General features: G+C 44.8%; 1 protein-coding gene across 1 annotated transcript; it reads left to right on the top strand.

Annotated features, from left to right (window-relative positions):
- Positions 1-5,427: 5,427 nt before the first annotated feature.
- On the top strand, positions 5,428-7,016 carry GPR6 (G protein-coupled receptor 6). Its single transcript, XM_035323162.1, has one exon. It carries the CDS (start codon positions 5,569-5,571, stop codon positions 6,553-6,555), a length of 987 nt encoding a protein of 328 aa, XP_035179053.1. The 5' UTR covers positions 5,428-5,568; the 3' UTR covers positions 6,556-7,016.
- The last annotated feature ends 15,340 nt before the right edge of the window (positions 7,017-22,356 follow it).

Below are 22,356 nucleotides of genomic sequence, written 5' to 3'. Positions count from 1 at the left end.
TAGAAAAGCCCCATAACAATTTAAAGGCTGGTTTGAAGCCATCTAAAAGCTTGGAAAGAAAGTTTCTGGAAAAGTTTAAAAGAATGTAAACAATGAAAAAAGTTCCTTCCCCATTCTGCTTGTTCTGATGGTGGAAAGAAATAATCTGCAACCAAGGTTATTCATTGCTGGATGTATCATCAAGTGCAGTGGAAGGAAAGCTGTAAAATATGTGTATTTGGCTTTAGTACTTTCGTCACTAATCTGCAGAAATAAACAGAGTGGACCAGAGGCTATTTTTTTTTAATAAAGGTAAGCAACAACCATGCCTTTCTTAATGACCTATATACAAACCTGTGTGCAGCACTTTAAGCATGCACGTGTTGCTTCCAAATGTTACTCCTTTGGAAACTAAGCCAGCTCCTCCAAAAACTGTCAGAAGGTAGACTGACAGATGTGTCAGTTGTTACTCAGAAGTGTAGAATGCTTTCATATTCACTGGGTCCCAAAGACTATACGATTGTCCAAGCCCCCCTGTCCCCCAAATAAATGATGTCTCCAGGTGGTGAGCACTCCAAAGTGTCTCCCAGGGGAGAGGCCCCACCTGACTAAGCTCGAGAGCTCAAAGCTGCTTCAAAACCTCATCACATCTGAAGTGACAGTGGGCAGGAGGAGAAGGGTGCACAGCCTGGGACTGTGCCACCACCAGCTACAGGAAGAACCAGCAGCTGCAAAAACCAGTGGGGCAGGGAGAGGGGAGGCTGGGGGGGATCATACCCCAGGATACAAGGAGGTTTGCAGGCAGAACTGTGGCTGGTGGGCTAGCAGAAGTAGGAGTGAGTGAGAGAGAGACCTTTTCTACTGCAGTGTTTACCCTCTGTCCAAGATAAAACAGAAAGTGAATTTGTGAGCTTTCAAAATGTGTACAGCTCACATAAGATAAAGGAAAAAGTCAAGAGATATTTGACAGTCATGTTTGTTTGAGAACTTTCAGAGCTTCAATAAAGTGTCCATTGGGAAGAATTAATGAGAATTCATAAGTCTGACCTTTCTCTTTTCCTCCAGTGCTACCTAGATCTTAAAACCACCATTTCTAATCCTCTGTGACAGTGTCTTAAACTGGAGACTAACTTGCTGAAGAGTAAATTTAAGAGATTAATATTTTTTCTTCCTGGAAACTTCAGTGGGGATTTATGATGCTTCCAGGACACTACTGCTGTCACAGGTTGACCTCTCTCTTTATTTAGCTTTAAATTGTAGTAAAGCCCTTTGAGAACCATAAATGAAATCTCCTAACAGTGTTAGCTATGCTTCTGTCTTTTTTTTCTGCAAATATCCACAGTTATATTTTCTTCTCAATGAAAAAGAAATGCATGATAGTTCAAAAATTCTTCAGGTTTCAACCAAAGTTTCAGTCTGAATTTGTTCCTGACATTAGGCAATTATTAGACTAATTATTTCACCTGTATACATGACATTTGTACTTTTACTTTCTGCTGGCAATTCAGAGACTGAACCAGCTGTAGTAGTACTTCCTAAAGCACCCATAAAATCCATCTGAGAAATGCAATTTTGTAAATGCAGCATAGTAAGATGGGATTTTTTCACCCCAGGCATGTGCTAGAAAAAGTGTGACAGTTGTGTTTCTGTGCTAACACTACTGTGCAAGTAAAAACAGTTTTAAAGACTTGCTAGCAGACTGACTTTTGTGGACATTATCTGGGTAAGAGCCTGAGAAGATGAGCAGAGGATACCTGGTCAAAAAGGACTGAAGACAAGGTGCATGCTCAGCAAGAAGCATGGTCAAGAACTGCATGGGAAACATGAAGTGTGGTGGAGAAATGGGACTGCGTAGGATACAATTTAAATTCTAAATGGCACCTGACTCCCTCTGAGGTTTATTTCATCAGTAGCTTTTGTAATGCAGTATGTTTGCAGGTGGACATCTGTCTAAATCCAAACAGTCAGCTGGGAGTAATGCTAATGAGGAAGTGGTCATCAGTGACACTAGGTGATGTGGCTGAGTTCACCAAGTTGGGAAAATGATAAACTTGAAGAGGTGCCTAAATGGATTCCTAAGTGTTTAAAACATCTTTTTGCACCAGCTGCATAGAAAGCTCTGAAATGTCAGCACTGCTTAGCTCACCATCTGTGTTATCCCTACTCTCTCTTCCCCTCCTCCCTCTTTTATTTTAAGGTTTCTTTATATTGCCAGAAGAAAAATGACTCTCAAATATTTTCCGCATGTTATTGGAAAGATAAATTTTTGAAGTGCTTTTTTTGTTCCAACTCATGCTATGTAAAGCACATTTAATAATACTTAACATTTAGTCAGCCTACTTATTAATCATTAAAGAATACCAGCTATCAAAATAATCCATAGTTAACTGAAATTAAGTAATCACATATTAAAATTACACTGCAGTGTTGCTCAGCTTTCAGAACAGATGGAAGAATTCAAGCAAAGACTTTTAGGTCATTTATTTCAGCAACTTTTTAATTTTATTGCTGTTTAATTTTCAGAAATTTGCTAAGATAATTCCTTAGCTATTTTATACATTCTGCTTAGGCATGTGCTGTTGTACCACAGCTTTTTATTTTTAAATTATTCCATGACATCTGTGGATCCAGTCTCAGATAGGAAGCCAAGATGAAAACATCTTGATGGTTTTGTCTGGCCAGGCTCCTCTCTCCACTGCTCCCGATGTTGCTGTGCTAAATGAACATGACTGCTGGAGCAACCAGGTGGAGAACCCCACTTGGCCTCATTTACACCCAATGCATGCTCACCTTCCATGTGTGTATGGGACAGCCCAAGGAGAAAAAAAAATGTTTTGTCTCTGGACTCTTTCTGTAGACTGTTACCCTGAATGACTGCGTGCTGCAGCTTTATGAAGTTTTAAGTAAAGAAGCACATCTGTCTCAAAACCCAGATGTTTTATGCCAGGTTTATCTACTCTTTGAATGCTTATCTCACCAAAATCAGTTAAAATTAAGGCTACTCCAGATGGCTTACCTTTAGTTGGAATGACTGATGCAAGAAGCTGCGCTAAGAAGATAAAAGATCTTTAGCAATTATTCTGGAAATATGCACTGGAAATATACTCTGGAGACTCAGAGCAGTGTTTGCAAAGCACAGTGTCTAAGAACCTGACACAGACCGTAAGAACACCCTCTTCCTGAAATCTAGAGAAATACACAGGACTAAAGAGCCAGAACTCAGAACACACTTGACAATAAGGAGCAAAGTCAAGCTGGACATATGAATCTCCTTTTGGAGGTACCCTATTATGCTTGACCAATTCTTTTATCTTGTAATTCAAATTTATAAATCACATCTCAATAAATAACTAATAGGCAGATGCTTGTGTTAGTGCTATAGCAACCAGCTTGTCAGGAAGACAGAACAAAATACAAGGCAAAAGTCATGTGGATGTGTAGACTATTCTTAAACCTTCTTATAGCCAATTTACTGCAGTTGTAAATGATGTAAAGCCTGGGTGGGCACAGTAGAATATATGGAGCACTATACAAAAAAGAGGCTGTGTGTGCAAGTTGCAATGAAGGAAATCCCAATTAGAAAAAAATGAAAAACAAATCTTTATAGCGAGGGTGAAGCCCTGGCACAGGTTGCCCAGGGAGGCTGTGCAATCTTCCTTGAAGATATTTAGACTTGACTGAATGAAACCCTTAGAAATGACACAGAACTGACCCCCACTAATCCCTTGTAAACTAAATTATCTGAAATTCAGTGTTTCAGAAATCCTTGGACACAATGTCTTGGTTTGTTTGTAGAGAAACAAAGTGTCCACGGGTTGTCTGGATAATAGTATTTATCTTTCAGGATGTGGATCAGGATGGATGTAATGAATACTGACATTCTAATTCCCTTTAAATGTGTCCACCTTTAATGTGGCATGGCCTATGCGTCTTGCTCATTTGGACTGTTGAAGACAGTAAACACATTTTCTTTAATGAATTTTTTGAAATTGTGTCTAAGTGGCTTACATGCTGTTCCCATAACTGAGATGTAATTCTATTTCCACATTCTTTTGATCAGCAGTTATAGAACAAACATGTTCTTCCAGACTTTGGTACCTTTTGGCTTGTTCCCTTAATAACTAGAAAAGCCATTCTGCTGCAGATGGAACTACCTGCTGCCTGTGTTTGATACTGGCTTGGGTAGTGATTGGCACGACACAGTTATACTCAGTTTCATCAATTAATATGCTTTAGAGAAGGTACCTTAGAAAGCAGTGTGGGTGCTTGCACTGGTAAACAGTCTGTTAACTCTAAAGTAGGCATTCTTCTGAGAGGATAAATGTGAGACAGGCTTTTTCACGGCAATTTCTAGTACTATTTTTAAACATTTACATTCAGTGGTATACAAAGCTCACAGCTAGGTTCAGAGCCATTATAGTAAGTGCTGTACAAACATAAAACTTAGCCTATTCTTCCTATAAACACACTGCAGCTAGCATTGAGAGCACAAAAACATACTGATAAAGAAGTAGTGAAGAATGAAAGAGGGGAGGAATGTTATTCTCTCCAACAAGCTGTAACAACAAGCATTCATTCCTGTGCTTCTCCAGCTCATGTCTTCTGAACAAACCTCCTCAGTCCGGTTCTGTGCAAAACCATTCGGAGTGCAGGGCTGAGAGCAGGCACCAGCACTCGCCACTCGTACCCCGGGACAGTGAAAAAGAAGGAGCTGCAAGCAAAACGCGAGGGGATGCTGAGAGGAGCCCTCTCCTGCCTGGGGGGTTGTTCAGCAGCCTGCTCCGCACCTTCACGAGAGGACAGAACGGGAGCTGAAGTGTGACTGAGCTCAGCTCATTTTCACTCCGAAAACAAAAGCCTCCGACCGCGGGGAGCACGACCGACACCCTCTCTGCCCCTTCCCCCGTGCACACCCCGCCACCAGGGGACCGATCCCCCCCCGGGGGCTGTCCAGTGCTGCCGGAGGGTGCCCGACCCACTCTCCCCGCCCCCCCCGGAGCCCTCCTGCACCCCCCGTTCTCTCCTCCAGCCCCGACGGCGGAGCCGCGCTCCCCGCCCCGCCTCTCCCTCCCCCGCCGGCTGCTTCCCCCGCCCCCTCCGGAGCCCGGCGGCGGGCCCGGTGTCTCGGGCCCTGCCCCCGGCGGCGGGCCGACATTGACGTCAGCCCAACGCTGCCCGGCCCGCCCCCGGTGCGGCCGCCCGCTCCCGCCAAAGCCAAAGCCGAAGCCGCAGCGAGCGGGAGGGCAGGGGGAGGCGGCGGCCGGGACAGCGGCAAACTTCGGGCAGCGCCTTCAGCACCACGGACAGCGCCTTCAACACCATGGACAGCTCCCATTGAAGTCAACGGGGCGGGTGGTTTCAGCACCACGGACAGCGCCCATTGACCCCCAACGGGGCGGTTTCAGCACCACGGACAGCGCCCATCGACCCCAACTGGGCGGTTTCAGCACCACGGACAGCGCCGTCCAGCCCCGCGGGCAGCGCCGCTGACCACAGCGGTGAGGGGGCGGCCCCGCCCGGCATGCGCGCCCCCCGCCCCGCCGTGCTGCCGCTCGCTGCCCCTGCCCCGCACAGGCGGACCCCGAGGAGATGGAGCCAGAGCCGGCCCTGAACGACAGCCTGGCGGCGGTCCCCTGGATGCCCGCCCGCGGTGGGAACGCCTCGCTGGAGCTGGCGTCGCGGCCCCCTGCGCCCACCACTATCAACCCCTGGGATGTGATGCTGTGCGTCTCCGGCACCGCCATTGCCTGCGAGAATGCCATCGTGGTGGCCATCATCTGTTACTCGCCCACCCTGCGCACCCCCATGTTCGTGCTTGTTGGGAGCCTGGCCACCGCTGACCTGTTGGCCGGGCTCGGCCTCATCCTCAACTTTGTTTTCCAGTACGTGATCCGCTCTGAGACCGTCAGCCTCCTCACGGTGGGCTTCCTCGTCGCCTCCTTCGCTGCCTCTGTGAGTAGCTTGCTGGCCATCACGGTTGATCGCTACCTCTCCCTCTACAACGCCCTTACCTACTACTCAGAGAGGACAGTGCTGTGCATCCACACCATGCTGGTGGGCACCTGGGGGGTGTCCCTCTGCCTGGGGCTGCTGCCGGTCCTGGGCTGGAACTGCCTCCATGACCGCTCTGCCTGCAGTGTTGTCAGACCCTTGACCAAGAGCAATGTGACTCTGCTGTCCGCCTCTTTCTTTCTCATTTTTATCATCATGCTCCATCTCTACATTGAAATCTGTAAAATAGTTTGCAGACATGCCCATCAGATAGCTCTTCAGCAACATTTTCTGACTGCATCGCACTATGTTGCTACCAAAAAGGGAGTGTCTACTCTTGCTATAATTCTTGGGACTTTTGGAGCAAGCTGGCTACCTTTTGCCATATACTGTGTGGTCGGGGATCCCAACTACCCTTCTGTGTACACTTACGCCACACTTCTACCTGCTACCTACAACTCCATGATCAATCCTATCATTTACGCCTACAGAAACCAAGAAATTCAGAGGTCCATGTGGGTTCTCTTCTGTGGCTGCTTTCAGTCTAAAGTGTCCTTTCGCTCCCGATCCCCTAGCGATGTCTGAGTGACTTTTCTCTTTGTAGTACTGCACCAAGTGACAATCTACTTAGTGAATTATTACAGTGCCTGTTATAAACTTCAAACTATGTCGTGAAGTCATTGGAAACATGCTTAAATATTAGCACTTTATACAAGTTTGTATTTTTGAGAGTGTTCAGGGTATGGAATTTTCAGTTCTGTGAAAAAATGTGGTTGTATATTAATTTTCACATCACATTTGTAAGGTGAAGACATTCCGATACTGCTTAATTATAGCACCTTATTTCTAGCTGCTGACCTGCCAAAACAGTGTTGCCTTTCTGAAGGGCAGAGAGAAAGAAAGTTGGGTTTTGTGTTGTATTAGTGTGTGTGTGTGTGTTGGGGGAGAGGGGGTGTATGTATGTATGTGTGTAACAATACATTGCTGCACAATGTTGATAAATTATAACATTTTGTACACAAATAAAAGCATTTAAGATGTAAAAATATTGTGTGTTCATATGATTTTAGAAATGAGAGAGCTTGAAAATTTTCCATTTAAGCAAAGTCCATTTGTTTACTTTTGAAACTTTACCAGGTAATTCCATCTAAAGAGATCATCATTTACTATGGAGATGAAATATTGCACCAAGAAAGGAACCTTTCTCTTTGCTTGCTTGTTTATTCTCTTCTTTTTCTCGGGCAAATGGAGAGCAAAGAAGAGAACAAACTCCTTTTTATTCTCCAGTGAACAAAGAAACAAAAAGCCCAGGCAAATAGGCTGCTAATTACAATAATTCTCCAGGTTTCCAGTAGCTTTCATCTCCAAGTTGTAAGTTAGCCCTTTATGACAACGCCATTTTTAAAAGTTATTAAACTGTGGGGAAAAATCAAACTCTAAGCTGTGCTCTTTTTTTCCTCTTATAACTTAACATTACAGTGGGGAACAAAAGAAATAAAGGCAACAGTCTCCTTTCCTAAAAGCCTGCACAGGGCCATAATAAATTGACTTTTCTTATCACCCACAGTTCTGTGGATAACATGAATTGTTCCACCCCCTCCTTTTTTTTTTTTTTGATTGTGTGCTGCAGAAAAATCATTTAAGTGCATCTTTGCTGTCTCCCTGTCTCAGAGCAGTATGCAGTTTTCTGATAATCCCATAGCTAGCGGCTTCAAAGAGCCCATCAGAGGTCAATGCTGTTCAGATTTTGGAAACACTTCTTCACTCAGGTTCAAATTCACAGGCAACAGATTTGTTTAGAGCAATAACATGCACATAAGATTTCAAAAGTGATGTTGCTGCTTATATATTTATAGTTATGCTACATTTTTACTATTGTTATAGTATAGTTTGTTACTCATTTAAATTTGTATTCAAGGGCTAAAACAGATTAATCTTATGTGCATAGTGCTATATAAAGAGTTTGGATTGATGTGTTTCCCAGCTTATGAGTTGGTACCACACCAGGCACTTGCCTGATGAAGCAGCCAGGGCCACCGAGAAGCTGTAAATCAGTAATACTGTTCTTACATGAAAATAGTTATTATGAAAAAACAGTATAATTTCACTCATAATAGAAAGACATTTCATTTGAAGTGTGATCTGATTGGAAAACTATGTTCCAGACTCAGGTAGCTCCATTATTTTTATCAGTTCTAATAATCACAAATATGACATTGTAATTGATAAATACATTCAGGCAAGTAATTCTTCAGGGCACCCTTGTGGTGATGTTACAGATGTGATATGAAGCAGATCTTATGAGAGGTCAAAATGCTGATCAGATTAAGAATTCTAAAGTTGCTACTGAGAATTTTTTTTCCTCTCTTTAAGCCATGAAAAAGAGCAAGACCCCAGACCCCAGAATTTTCGTCTTATACATCTAAACCACTGGATAAAACAGAGAAAAGAATGACCACTAGCCCTGTGGTGAGGTGTCACAGAGCATACCTAAACTCTTTTCCCTCTGCAAAATCAGGAAAATTGTGACCAAACTGTTGGCTGGAAGTAGATACTGGTATTTGACATGCTTCTAACAGTGCCCCAGTGCCCCAGGAGAGTGCCAGTTGCTGTCAGCCAGAGATCTGCACTGGCAACTTGACCAAGTGGTGATCAAGTGATGGTGATGGTAGAAAACACTTGAGCCTTCATCCTGGTCCTGCTCAAGCAACGTGCATAGAGCATAGAGTAGGTCAAAGATGCTCCATCACCCATGTTAACTGCCAAGAGGTAAGACCACCAAGTGCCTTCGACTGGTGAAATCTGGTAAAACTTTCTGGTAAAACTGGAAAACTTACCATCTGCTAGGCTTTAGTTTCCTAAATATTTGGAAAGAAAGAAAATGCCACTGGGGGAAGTTTTCTTGTGTCTACTTTTAGATGCCAAACTTAGGGAGACAGAATCTGCTAGAGACCATCACCAATACCCATTTCCCTCTATTAATTTTATCAGAAACTTATTTTCACCACTAATTCATTAAGTAGCTATAACTTGTGTGAAAATTAGTTGTAGAAAATTTAGATGGATAGAATCTTATTTCACTAGTAAACCACTTAATGGAGGAGTGAGAAGGACTTGAAACCTTATATGAGGTATGTTGCTATTTTTTTGTCCAACATGTATTTGTTCTGTGTTTTATTTTGTTCTGTTTGTTTGTTTTCACTATATGACCATGCTTTTACTTTAGCATTTCTCCCAATGATTTGCTGTGTCTACAAAATAAAGCCGAAGCCCTCCTGCCAAAAGCACAACACTTTCAATGCATTATTCCCCTCTACTAGGAAGTGAATTTGTGTTCAGCAAGGATAATCATTTTGCTCGGAGGATCATTTACAAATGTTCTTCTACATATCATCTTCAGAAAGCTTTTGCTGACTCTTAATTTCTGAAAAAGACTAATACAAAAAGGCAGAGAGGATTTTGGTGTTTTTGGGTTATCCCTGAGAGCGGAACTGACATCAACCTAGCTGCAGTAAAATATGGCCTTACATTTCCAAAGAGCATCCTCATCTGCAGGGATACATGGGCAGAATAACAGAAAGCAGGCTACATGATCTCTGTCTCCTCACATTACATCTCACTTCAGATAAAAAGGACCTGCAACCCCTGGTTGTATTCACAATTCCTGATAGAGCAAGTCCAGAAATTTTGGATAGCATGGCACCTATAGTTTTCTTGCTGAGTTTTTTATTGAAAAGGAAAACATGGAACAGCAAATGCGTATTTGACAAATGGTGTTACATTTGCAGTACCTGGGTCCCCAACATCTCATGTTGTCAGACCAACGACATTTTTACCTTGGTCATGAAATGATTTTTTGAAGAAAAAAAGAGAATTCCTGGAATCCCCATTGCTGGTCCATTGCAAAACATATCCTCTTAATCCCCACACAGACCTGACAAGGAACCAGCTGCCCTTCTGCCATCACTGTCTGTAATGCTGCTGAGGACAATCACATACTGTGTGTCTGATCTTGTATTTCCACAAGTCAATGGGCAATTTGGTCTGCATAAGGACTGCACAATTGCAACAGTAATTGCCAATCTTTCCTTGTACATGTGGGCCCATGTGCTCACTATTTTTCAAGTTCTTACATCAGTGGAGCTGTCTTTCAGGGGAGAAAATATATGCCTAGTTAGGTGCAAGGATCAGGCGAACATTTAATAATGATATATTATACGCAGCCTTAACTGGACATGAAAATGAAATTCCAGTGTTGACACACTTAAGATTGTTTCTTTGTGGGTTTTTGTTTGTTTGTTTATTATATATATATAAGTAGATTGTATATATGTATTGAAGTATATATATATATTTATAAGTAGATAACATCAACCTTCATCTAAAAGCTACTACTCTGCCCCCACTAAAAGCAGTGTTTCTATCTATTACACAAGAACTAAGACGATGACAGTATCTCATTAAAAGCTTCCAATTTTGAGGCAGGAAGGTCTCAGCTCTGATTTTCATTATAATCTAATAGTTTATTACTAACCCTGAAAATCATACAAGACTTGCAGTGCCTCTAAAAGGCCAGATTCTGGAAACTACTTGTGTGAAGTGCCTCTCCCTGTGCCCAGCTCCATCACTGCAGTAGGGGTAATTAGAGAGAACAGCACAGCTCCTGTGAGCAGGAACTGGTCAGGAGCTGGTCCAAAAGCAGCAAGCAGTGCTTGGTTTTCAGTAGGGTTTCTGCTGCAGTCAGTGGTGTAACACCACCACGAGCGGAATGAGAACGGCTCCGCAGGCTGCTGTGTGTGAATCACTGTATATTAAAAAGCCAGCTGGATTCAAAATCACGGGTCAAACAAAAACCCTTTATTTAGCTAACCAAAGAAAAGGACAAAACACTTTAAAACCTGAAAAGTGAGTATGTACATATTCTTATGAATGTAATGAACCACAGGTACTAAGTAACACAGCATGGCAATAGAAGCTCTCATCTCCATTCTGCTGCTATAATTTTAAAAGGATATATTTTTTTTTTTTTTTACAAGAGGTACAAATAATTTCTGATAGTGCAGCTGCTCCTAAGCTCTTCAGCCATCTTTTGTGATATTCATTTGAAAAGAGGAACGGAGGATAAAAAGGACCATGTTTTCTCTTTCCAGCTGCTTCACGGCACAGCAGAGGGAAATCTGCGACCGAGTGGGTGCGCCTCAGCTCCGCAGGGAGGCAAAGCACATCAGGAGCACACCACAGTCCCAGAATTGCTTGGTTGCAGGGCTGATGCTCTGTGGGACACCGAGTTGCAGGGTGTCTGCCCATCGCTGGTTCCTAGTCAGGGTGATACGAGTAGACACCTTCCTGGGAGCTGCTGTGGCAGGGACAGCTGGAAGCTCAGGAATCAGCCCCTGGATTGCTGCATGGCAATGATGCACAAAACTCCCCTGGGTGGAAATCCAGCTTGCATTCCAGTGCCCTCTCCGTGTTCAAACCCTTTCCTCTGAACACACAGCGCTCTTTCCCAATGCTCCCAGGGGAAACATCCCCCCAGGGGCAGTTTCATTTACTGAGGGCAGCAACCCGGCATCGAAATAATCAAGCTGCTGCTGCAGCGCCTGGGGAGCTGGAAGCACTAAGCCGGCAGTGACATTCGATGTGGCAGCCCGTCCAGGCGAGGCAGGTCTGCCTGCCCGTGTCAAAGACTCTGCTGCAAAAACATAAAAAGAGGAGGGAGCCGAAGCCATGGCGTGGTCTCTGTGCAGGGCCCACATTAAAAGCTGTTGGAGAAGAGCTGTGTGTGGTCCCTTCCAGCTGTGTGTTGGTGCTGCACAAGAGAAACAAGACCAAAAGTAGTCCTTCACTGCGGCATCATTTGTGTTATCATTAATCCTAGACACCTTGAGTGGACAACTGCAAGTGCAGGCAGAACCCTTGAGCCGCCCAACTTAACATAGAGCCTTGACGAGGAATAATACACTTTTCTCTCTGTCTTTGAGTGCAATGAAGTTACAATTTGCAAGACCCAGACTTGGTAATGTTACCAGAAGCACAATAAGCCTTGTCTGTCCCTTCCTGCCTCTCTGTGCCCCTGACAAGAGGTGTGGGGCAGAACAGGGCCATTTCCCCCACAACCCAGCACAGCCCACTGGGGTTAGTCCATGTTCCTTTCACTTCTCATTAAGGAACAGACATTTTCCTTTGTTTTCAAGCAAGGGAGTCTGTGTTTTTATGATGGATATTTATGTCTCAGGCAGGAACATTTGGCATCCAATCATGGAGCATCAAACTCAGGAAAAAGATAAAACCAATTTTAAAAAAGTAACAAAAATTTGAATGTCTCAATGGAACACAAAGCAGGAGGTGTCCTCAGTGTCTTGGACAAATTCCATCTATATTTGTTGTTTTTTTTCCATGTCTCTCCACGTGCTTTATCTCATCCACACTGATGGATTGCTGCTCTGCTGCTTGACATGACCCAAGCTCTGGTTCTTGTCTCTACATCTCCACAAAGCTGCATGTCGTAATGGATATTTTTGTTATTGGAGCATTTCCTGGAGGTGTTTGCTTCCTGCAGAAGTGTGATCCAATACGAGCTTGCGTTTGACCTCACTCACAGCTGTGCAGGTCTTCATAATGTGGCTGATGGTCACAGCAGGAAAATATCTGGGAAAATATCTGCCAATATTTGCATGCACTTTGCTTCACAGCTTTTGCCCGTTGCTAGTGCACACAGGTATGAGAAGAGTTGTTGAGTGGAAACAGCAAATTTGAATGAGTGCTAGGGGAACTTTTTTCCGAGTTGAGCTTTCTCTCTCCATAGAGAGATCTCTTTATAGTTAAGCTGTATCCTTGTATTTCTTCATAAATATGTAAATAAGAGTTACAGTTATGCAATCTAGAAAAAGAAACAGTGCTATGTAAATTGAGTTCCTGATTCTGAAAATATCTACATGTTTAGCTTCACTCAGAAGGGAAAGAGGATTATTCTTTTTCCTTGGTTTTCATGTAAAATTTGTAGGATGGCAGCCCCAAGGGGTAGATTTTTAAAGAGCAGTATCAGTGCTTAAAAGTGTGAATAAGAGACTTAGGAGCAGAATTACAAAAAGAAAGCAAACACTTCTATTCCTAAAGGTGGGCTCCTCAGAAATCTTTCTTTCTGGCTATAAGAACAAGTATCAATTGCTTGCTCTTCACTTTTATCCTCCAAGCACTTAGAGATGGGCACCAGCCTGCAGGCTGCCCCTCTCTGGGTTCGAGGGATGCTGGCAGCAGCCCAGGTGCTCCTGAGGCCTGACAGGGCAGCTCAAGGGGAAGGAAAGAAAATCTGAGCTGGGGGAGCATCTTCCTGCTCTTTTCCTACTGCTCACTCTATCTCTGGGCTCTTTTAAAACATTTCTTCCTGGGAAGGAGTTTCTCCAAGTGGCCTGCTTGCTTCAGTTTGATGCTGAATTGGAAGAGAGGTCCTTCAGGATAAGTTTGGAAAAAGCTTTTAAAAATTAGCTTGAACTTTCTGTCCTTCTTGAGAAATGGCTCATCCTGTATGGACCAACTCTCATTTTCTCACTGACAGGGTGATGGCATGCAGGTAAATAATTACATTTAAAACTGAGGAAGAAGGAGAGATTCTCCAAAATGAAGATTGTTTGAATAAAGGTTGAGTCTTCTATAAAATGTAATTAGATCTATGACACTCTTTGAGTGACTGATTTTTTTTTAATCATCACCTTCAGTGACACGTTATCCTTTGCATCACAGTGAGATGTGATTGTATACCTGCAGGCAGATATAATTTGTCACTTCTAGTTGGTGTTGCTTTTTATAGAAAGAAGTGCATCTAGGTAATATCAGGCTCTTGTCAAAAGAAGTTTCTTCTGTTGGAAATTGAATACAAGTGTATCAGTAAATATGGGGACCTTGCTGCTTCCCCAAAACAATCTCTGATTTTTGACATCGTGCTACTTCTTCTTAATGAGTAGGAAGTTAGGTTTTCCTTTTTTTTTTTTTTTTTTTTTTTTTCATGATTTCTCTAAACAGTTGAGTATTCTGTTAGATGTACTTGTGCAGTGGCAAATAAGGAAAGCGGGAGACAAATAACTTAAGGTTTTAACCTTTCTGTACACTTGCTGTTCTATAAATGGGCCATGGAAAATAATAAAATTGATTGAATTATGCTGCCAAAATAGACACTTCAGAAAGCCTTTAGCAGGGAGAGTTTGGGGACTAAATGTGATCAGTGAGCCAAGGACGAGCCCAAGACCTTGAGTGGCTCCTCAGCTTGACGTGGCTGAAGATGGACTCCTTTCTCCTTTCCCCCCACAACCTGAGCTGCTCCTTGCAGTCAAAGGCAGTCTCATGGGAGACAGGTATGAGCAGAGCAACCCATCGCACAAGGTCTCGGTCATGCTGCTCGAATAGTGAGCCATAAGGTAATCAGAGGCTGCCTATTTGTGAACTGGAACAGCTAATTGCATTATTTTCATCTGAAATGGAACTGGAGAAATTACCCAACTTTGCTGCAGTTGCTGTGTTGTCAAGCAGCATCAGTTCTGCAGGCTCCCTCAGCCAGGAGACAATAGGAAAATACTGTAGGAAATTGTGTGTAGGAAATAAAGACCCGGCAGCTCTGCGAAGCATCACCTCCCTCCCACCTTATTTAGGTGAGTGCCCCGGCCACCCACCTCTGTGCTGAAAGCCACCCCTACACTAGCAGCACGTGGCAGCCATTGTGCCAGCAGGAACGTCTCCAATTTTCTTCTTTCATGAGGTATTTTTAGAATTTAGGAAAGGTTCTGGCTCTGCCTTCGCAGTCATTAAATCTGGGATCTGTTGCCTAACCCCTAGGATGTCTGTTGTATCGGTAAAAGCTTCCTAATAATGCACTGCCATCCTGCCCTGCTTGGCCTAAAATGACCACTGGCTGCTTTGTCAGAAGCACGCTGAGTGTGCCCGATGCTTGGTGATGTCTGTGCAGCTCCTCTGTCATGCAAGCAGCAAAGGTCTCCTTCCAACAAACTAGTCTCTTACCCAGGTCACCTGCCAAGCTACGTGGCTGTGTTGGCACCTCTCTTGCCATCCCCTGGTGCCTCAGGTGGTGCTGAGCAGAGCAAAGCCCCCTGTGCCCACCTCCCACTTTCATCCCCTCTGCAAACTGAGGAGCGCATAGGTCATGCTTGGTGGTGCCAGTCCCTGTGCACCACTGTGCATTGGTTTGCTGGCCTCAAGAAACAGAAAAGGTTTTATCCTGCTATGTGGAGCATCTCTAACAGGTCAGAGCTGGGCACCTGCATGACAGCCTGTGCTCTGTTATTCTCCTCTTCAGTAGGGGAGGAGATGATGGTGTGAGAAGATGAGGCAGCAGTGAAACTTGTTTGGGAGCTAGCAAAAAAACATTAGTAGAGTTATTTTGCTCTTGGAGCAAGATATTTGTATAGGAAGCACAGGTAGGATGCATTTCTTCATGTCTTCTTTTAGGGAAGCTCCATGTGTGTCTGTTCCTCTTTCTCTCTCTTCTTGCCCTGACAGCCCCTTGGTCTTCACTTCTGCAGTTCTTCCCTGAAAACACTGGGAAAATGTTGGGTTTCCTGCCCTTGGTGTGAACTGCCTGTGCTCAAACACATCTCCAGGTTTCCCTCTTTTTGGATGGTGCTACTGCTTCTCTTGGAGGGCTTTCACTTGTGAGGAGTTGTGTAGACGTCAGCTCAGAGGGGACTGCTCCCCCTAACACTTCTGTTCCATTCAGCCCTTGCTGCAACTGGAAAAACCATAAATAAGAGGGATGCATGGGCCAATCTGGCAGAGACAGAAGCAAAAATAACTGGGTTTATCATAGCTGCAGTTTTTTTTGTCTCCTGGTACTAAGGAAAATCAGCACGTTATGTCCCTAATGTCTTGGGTTCTGTCACCCAGCCTCAGGCCAGCCTGCACCACTGCTGGGATCACAGCCAGTGAGCATCTCACATGGATAGACAGCTCTCTTGCAGATATGGGGGTGATGCTTTGTGCATCCTCACTCTTACACATTGATTTGTGGCCAGGATAACCCTAAAGTGCCTGCCGTGCTGCTGGGCCTCCTGAAGGACAAAGTCAAGACCAGCCTTTGTGGTGTGATGGGCAGTGCAGTGCCCTGTGAATCATTTTCCTCAGGGAGGGGAAGGGCAGGTTGATGCATGCGTGGTGATGAAGCCCCACCTGTTTTTATGTTGGTCTAAAAGTACACCACAAGCTGCTTTCCCATGTACCAAAGAAGTCAGAAAGATTTTGCTAGAGGTGAGCACTCTTCCCCTTCAGCCGTACTCCCACCGGTGGCTCCCTTGTCATGAGGACACACACCTGACCAATCAGGTCATGCACACCCCGAATCTGAGCAGGTTGTGTCACTCAGGGCTGCCTTCCTGAAAGAGACATCAGTGCCCAAGGCACACCAAGGTGAATCACCCTCAGAGAGCCTCCAGTCAGGGTCTGCACTGTTCTGACTTTCTTAATCAGAAACAGAGAATGAGATATCCACGTTTATCTCCTTAAATGTCTTGCCCCCAGGCAATAGAAATATCTTTTACGTGGTCTAAGACAGCTTTTGCATCATCTTGCCTTCGCCCCGTTCCCAAATACCCTACAATGGCACTTATGACTTCTTCTGTCCTGGCATCACCTCTGTTTTTGCTTCCACACAGAGGAAAAGTTGCTGTTCCTGCTTCCCGAGATTACTCTCAGAGGGCCTCACTTTAAAATTTATAGCCTTATATAAAGCCATCTCTACAATTTCTCGGCTGTTCCAGCACTCTGGGGTATCGATTGGCTGCACTGCACTCGGTGCCATGGTTAACCTGCTCTGTTCCCCCTGTTCACCCTGGCCAAAGGAGGCAGAAGGGCTGTTACTCAGCACAGTTTGCTGTCAAGCTGTGTTTCTCAAGAGCTACATACACACTTCATTCATCACGTAAATATCGGCCTTCCTTCTGCAAGCTCCTTTATGCTGGGACCCTGTAGTAGCCACTTCTAAGTTTCAAAAAATGTTCTTTTGTAGAGAGATGTGGTGGGAACATTTATGTGTTTTCTGTTATTCTTCCGGCTTTAATTGCTAAAGTCCAAATAAAGTGCTTGGAGCTGGAGTAGACACCTTGACCAGTGAATCTTTTTTATTTTTTTTCCTGCTTGTTTTTTCTCTTCTGCCATCACTGAGCTGGTTTTCTTTCTTCTTTTTCCTTTGAAATCATGTTATGGTGAAGTAACATGCTTCAGCTATAAACTGTTTGTCTTTTTCCCTGTTTTGCACCGAGGTTAACTAGTTGTGTGCTCAGGCCATGGTGTGGGTTCCTCAGCCCTTCACTGACACAACTAATCAAAAGAGCAGCTACAAATCTGACCACAGCTTTGTGCAAGCATCTTTTGTAACTGCAATAAAGAAAAAAATTGTGACACCACCCCAACTCTTCTTCATTCCCTCTCAGAGGTGTTGAGTCAGCGTCACAAGCAAGCAAAGGAGGAGAATTTGGTCTGGGTAAAGATTCAGTAGCTCTTTGCAAAAGTGCCTGTAAAACCCCAGTGAGGGTGGTCTCTGGGGTGTGCTGCCTGAGTGGCGGGACATCCTGGGTCATATTTCATGGGTCTTGGGCTTGGATGGGGGGTGGTTTGGCTTCTTTGTATCTGCCTTGGGTAGTGGAGCTCATACAGCATCTACACACCAGAATGGATTCCACACAAGCAAAATTGCCTATGGATAAATATGGTGAGGTGGTTTGTTCATTTGTTTGTTTGTTTTGTTTGTTTGTTTTTCTTTTTTCTTTTTTCTTTTTTTTTCCCAAACATTTCCTGCAGGGTAACAGCATCTTCTTAATCAAATACTGATCTCTGAGTTTCTGTGTGTATATATACACATCTTTTTTTAAATCAAGTTTTCTTTTGTTGGATTGCCTTGCATGAGAGCCCACTGCTAGGACAGAGTGCTACCAATCATCTATCACACCAGGAGGTGCTTTGTCACATTTCCTATTAACGACTGCACCCAGCTGAACTCCAGGCTCTTGTAGAGAAATGACCAAAGTTGTCTGAGGACAGCTGTGTCTGCAGCACTGCTGGTCAAGCTGAAGGGCTCATCTTCTTGGAGACACCGCACAAAAAGACAAGGGAATAAACCACCTTTCCTCTTCAGCTAAGGCTGGGTTTGGAAGCTGGTGATGAACAGATAGGAAAAATGTCACAAGTGAAGTGATTTCTGTGGAGGTGCTCTTTATTCCAAGTTATCTACTACCGGTGGGAGGGAAGGGATTCTGAACCAACGTGGGCTCCTAGGAGCAGCCCACTGGACCCTGCTCACCACTGCTTGTCTGAACGCTTCCCATCAATACGGTGTGAACAACTGCTTGTGGGACAGGAGAAAGGCCTCCAGCAAGCAGGGGCTGATGCTGGAAAAAACAGTGGGATGTGGAAGGAAATCTCCTTGAGATGCTACGGTCTGATCAGCTGTACGTGCTCTGTTCCTGCTGGCATAGCACTATAGAGACTGCAAATTAAATCATAAATGATGTGGATAAACAAATGGGGTCAAATTCTAGTCCCCGACGTTAGGACACTCCCATTAATTTTAAGTAATGGTAATTGTAATGTAATGATGTCTGGCAGCAGAATTAAGGTGGGTGTGCACGTGCATATGCACACAAGTCAGCGTCTGTAAACTCAAGAGGACAGAGCTTGTGGTTTTGAGAGAAAGGTCAGGGTAGGAGGGATTTTAAGAGATCATCTGGGTCCCTTTCTGCTCAGGTCATTCAGGGAACCTATGGAATCTAACAGAAGATATTGTCATCTCTCTGGGAAATTTTGGTAACGCTTCGTTGTGAGAAAACTGGGGTAAAGAGTCTTCATGAAGGTTGATCCCCCAAACTGGCAAACAACTCAGCTAACTTTTACAGCTGGCAAATACAGAGCAAATAAGGAAATCAATATGTAATAATGCAGCAGGTAACAAGCTGATGAGTGAGAAGCTGCGTGTGTTCATACAGGACAGATCACATCTGACAAAATCGATAGCTGTCTTTGTCAAAGCTATAGGCTTGATGAAGGCAGTAGGCATTTATCTAAATTATAGTAACTTTCGACAAGGAGCCTCGCAGAAAATCTGTGGGGATGCAACCTGTTTAGACGCTCATGCTACTGAGCTCAAATTAGTCAAACTGAGGTAGTTTTTTTTTTTTAAAAAAAAAAAAAAAAATGTATTCAGTTTTCTGGAGCCTGAGGGACTCTGACAGGCTGTGTTCTGAGTAAATGTTGTTGTGGGCCAGGTGCTGGCTGATACCTATGGAGCTGCACAACACAAGGGACTGCAAGATCTTCCTTGCCTTATACACTGTTTTACTGTCTGAATTTATTTAACCTTATGGGCTTTTACTGTCATCAACAAAGGCCTTGAATGACCTTGTGTTAACGACAGTTCATAGATGTTCAGGTGCTGAGGATGAGATGTTCAGGCTCTTATAGGAGGAGCCCCACGCAGAAATCATACCCATTCTCTACCCTTATTTGAGTGGAAGCCTGTGTGTGGCATTAGAGCTGGGTGGCAGAGCAGTTTCACTGAGGCAAGTGTCACTTGGCTTTGCCTTTCCGAGCACACGTGAGCTCCATCCCATGGACAAAATGTGCAAAGCAATGCAAGAGCTGAAGGAAGGAAGGAAAGGGGGAAGGCTTCTTCAGGAGGGTGGAAATGGTGTGAGGGACTTCATGGAGATGCTGGTTTCTGGGGCAGGATGCCTCAGGGTGTGCCTGCACACAGGTTGTTGATACAGAAAAAGGAGATTTCTGCCTGGTGTGGCTGGATGCAAAATTCACTGCACTGACTTTGCTGCAGGACTCAAAGTATTGTGTCCACAGCAAAGAGTAGGTTGCTCACATCCTTAGTACATGGCCCTGGTCCATGGCCAGGGCTGGAATAAGGGCTACAGACCTGACTCATTGATCTTTCAGTTTTGGCAGTTCACGTCTGTTCACAAACCTTTGCTGTGGATGCACCTGACTGCTGTGCCCACAAGCGCATGTGGTGCGTGACCACCTGCCAAATAAAATGTAGTGCCTTTAGTGATATTTACTTCTCGTGTCTCTCTGTGAACATCAGGTTAATAAAGATGGTTGGCACAGTCATGTGCTTGGCCATGAGATCATGTTGGTTTATGGCTGGCTCTTCATAGCTTTTCCTCGAAGAGAAGTGGAGGGGAGATTCTTACAGCATTTTCTTTTCATACTGTTATGATTACTCCTGTTAGGAAGGTATGTGGCATGGTAACATGCAGTTATCAGCAACAATAAAAGTCTAATCCACAGACAACTAGTCAAAAGAAAACTAGCAATTTAATCAACACCATCAGCCTGATTTATTGCAGCCTGTAAAAGGACAATCTGTGCTTAAACAAGCTGAGGAAATCACAGGCACTGATATCTCAATATCCGGTTGCTGATGGAGGCACAGCTTCCACTGTTTACCAGAAAAAGTTTACAGAACGGGGATCAGGTATTTAATTTAACGGGAACCAGTGGACTCTTTGTCTCCTCATTTGTGCAGTCGCTGAGGGGTTTCCTTGTCCAGATTTGCCCCACGCACAGAGGTATCCCCAAGCCCCTGGCATGGGGCTGCACAAATGCTGGGGTGGGAGAGGTGTGTCTCCAGATCCTGCTGGCAGTGAGGATGAGAGGTTTGGGCTCCATCCTGCCCTCCCTGGGGCAGCGGGCTACTGTCAGGTCTTGCTCCTTGTATAACTGTGAGGAAGAAGGTGGCACACCCAGCTTTCCACTAATTCACCCCCATCAATCTGACTTCAGCCCAAGCAGGTCTTCCACACAGCTAAAATGCTCCCTTCCAGAGAAAATAAGCAATATTTGTTCCTTTTGCTTGCCTGTCCAGGCCCACGTTGGGCATCTCTGCTGAGGCAAGCCAGTTCCTGGAGCCCCTGGAAAGGACAGGCCTTCCAGGCGGTGGGCCAGGCGCGTGGCTGCTCTCTGCTGTGGGACACGAGGTGGCAGAGAAGTAAGGACCTGCCCCAGGAGAAGGTTTGGAAGGTGCTGCAGGTCTGGAGGGCGTGGAGAAGCACCCCAGCACCCCAAAAATGTGTCCCTGCAGCAGCAAGTCCTGCCAAGGCTTCACCTTCGGCCTGAGGATGTGGTGAAAGGGTGCAGACCTGCGCAGCATTCACAGATGCACGGCTGGCCACCATGACACCTGCTGGGAGTAAGTGAAGCTGTATGAAAGATGATAGCAACAGATTAGGAATGACACCTTCTGTAGCATCCCTGCACACTGAGGGCAAGGCAAATTTGGTTTTTAGGAGCATTTTCTGCAGCTAGGACCCTGGGCTGGTCGACTGAAGCCCACAGAGGGATTGAAGCCTACAGAGAGACTAAATCCTCCCCTAAAACTCTGCTGCCTCCTCTAAAGGAAGGCATGGCAGAGATCTTGCTACAGGAACCAGCTCAGCCCTATGCTTTTCCCGGGCTGCAGCCTCTCCCAGCCTGTGCTGTGTCAGGTACAGGGCTGGGGAGGGAGCCTCACCATGGCCCCATGGGGAGGCTTCCAGCCCTGTCCCCTTGAGCATCACCATGGGTGACACCAGCTCCATGGGAGCCCTCTCCTTGGGGCTGCCTGTCCTTGCTGGGGACTGCGGAGACAGAGCTTGGGGGGTCCTGGACTCCATAGGCCCCATGGGGGGAAAAGGTGCTGCCTGGTGAGCCCCTGGGGGTGCTGCTCCGACTGCTGCAGCCTTTTGTTTGTGAGAAGGAAAAGGAAAAGGAAAAGGAAAAGGAAAAGGAAAAGGAAAAGGAAAAGGAAAAGGAAAAGGAAAAGGAAAAGGAAAAGGAAAAGGAAAAGGAGGGATAGAAGGAGGAAAGAAAAGAAAAAGAAAAAGAGAAAGAAAAAGAAAAAGAAAAGGAAAAGGAAAAAGAAAAAGAAAAAGAAAAAGAAAAAGAAAAAGAAAAAGAAAAGAAAAAGAAAAAAAAAGAAAAAGAAGGGCAGACGGCAGGCAGCGGCAGCCACCAGCAGGGTGATGCTGCCCCCTCACGGGCCGCAGCCCTGCTCCACCCCCTGGCCTTGTGTTTTTTTTTTTTTTTTAATTATTTTTTATATATTTTTATTATTTTTTTATTTTCCAGAGGTTTACCAAGCAAACAGCGGGAGACAGAAGAATTAAAGCTATAAGTAATCTGCATACAAGCAGTAATTACCATGAATCAAAATCTCCTTCACTTCGGCTGGTTATTGTTTCCCCGATGATGCAGTGCTCTGCGCTGACAGTGCCAGGCAGTGCTCGTTTTCACCAGAATGGTAAATAATTTCCTGCTGCGAATACAGCACTGTATCAAGCAGTTTAGTGACCGCATAAATCCAGCTAATGAAGCTGGAGTAGAAGGAGAGGGCTGCCGGAGCAA

Source organism: Oxyura jamaicensis, chromosome 3 (genome assembly GCF_011077185.1).
Source record: "Oxyura jamaicensis isolate SHBP4307 breed ruddy duck chromosome 3, BPBGC_Ojam_1.0, whole genome shotgun sequence".
Classification (NCBI taxonomy): domain Eukaryota; kingdom Metazoa; phylum Chordata; class Aves; order Anseriformes; family Anatidae; genus Oxyura; species Oxyura jamaicensis.
This window is presented reverse-complemented; position numbering and strand designations above follow the sequence as displayed.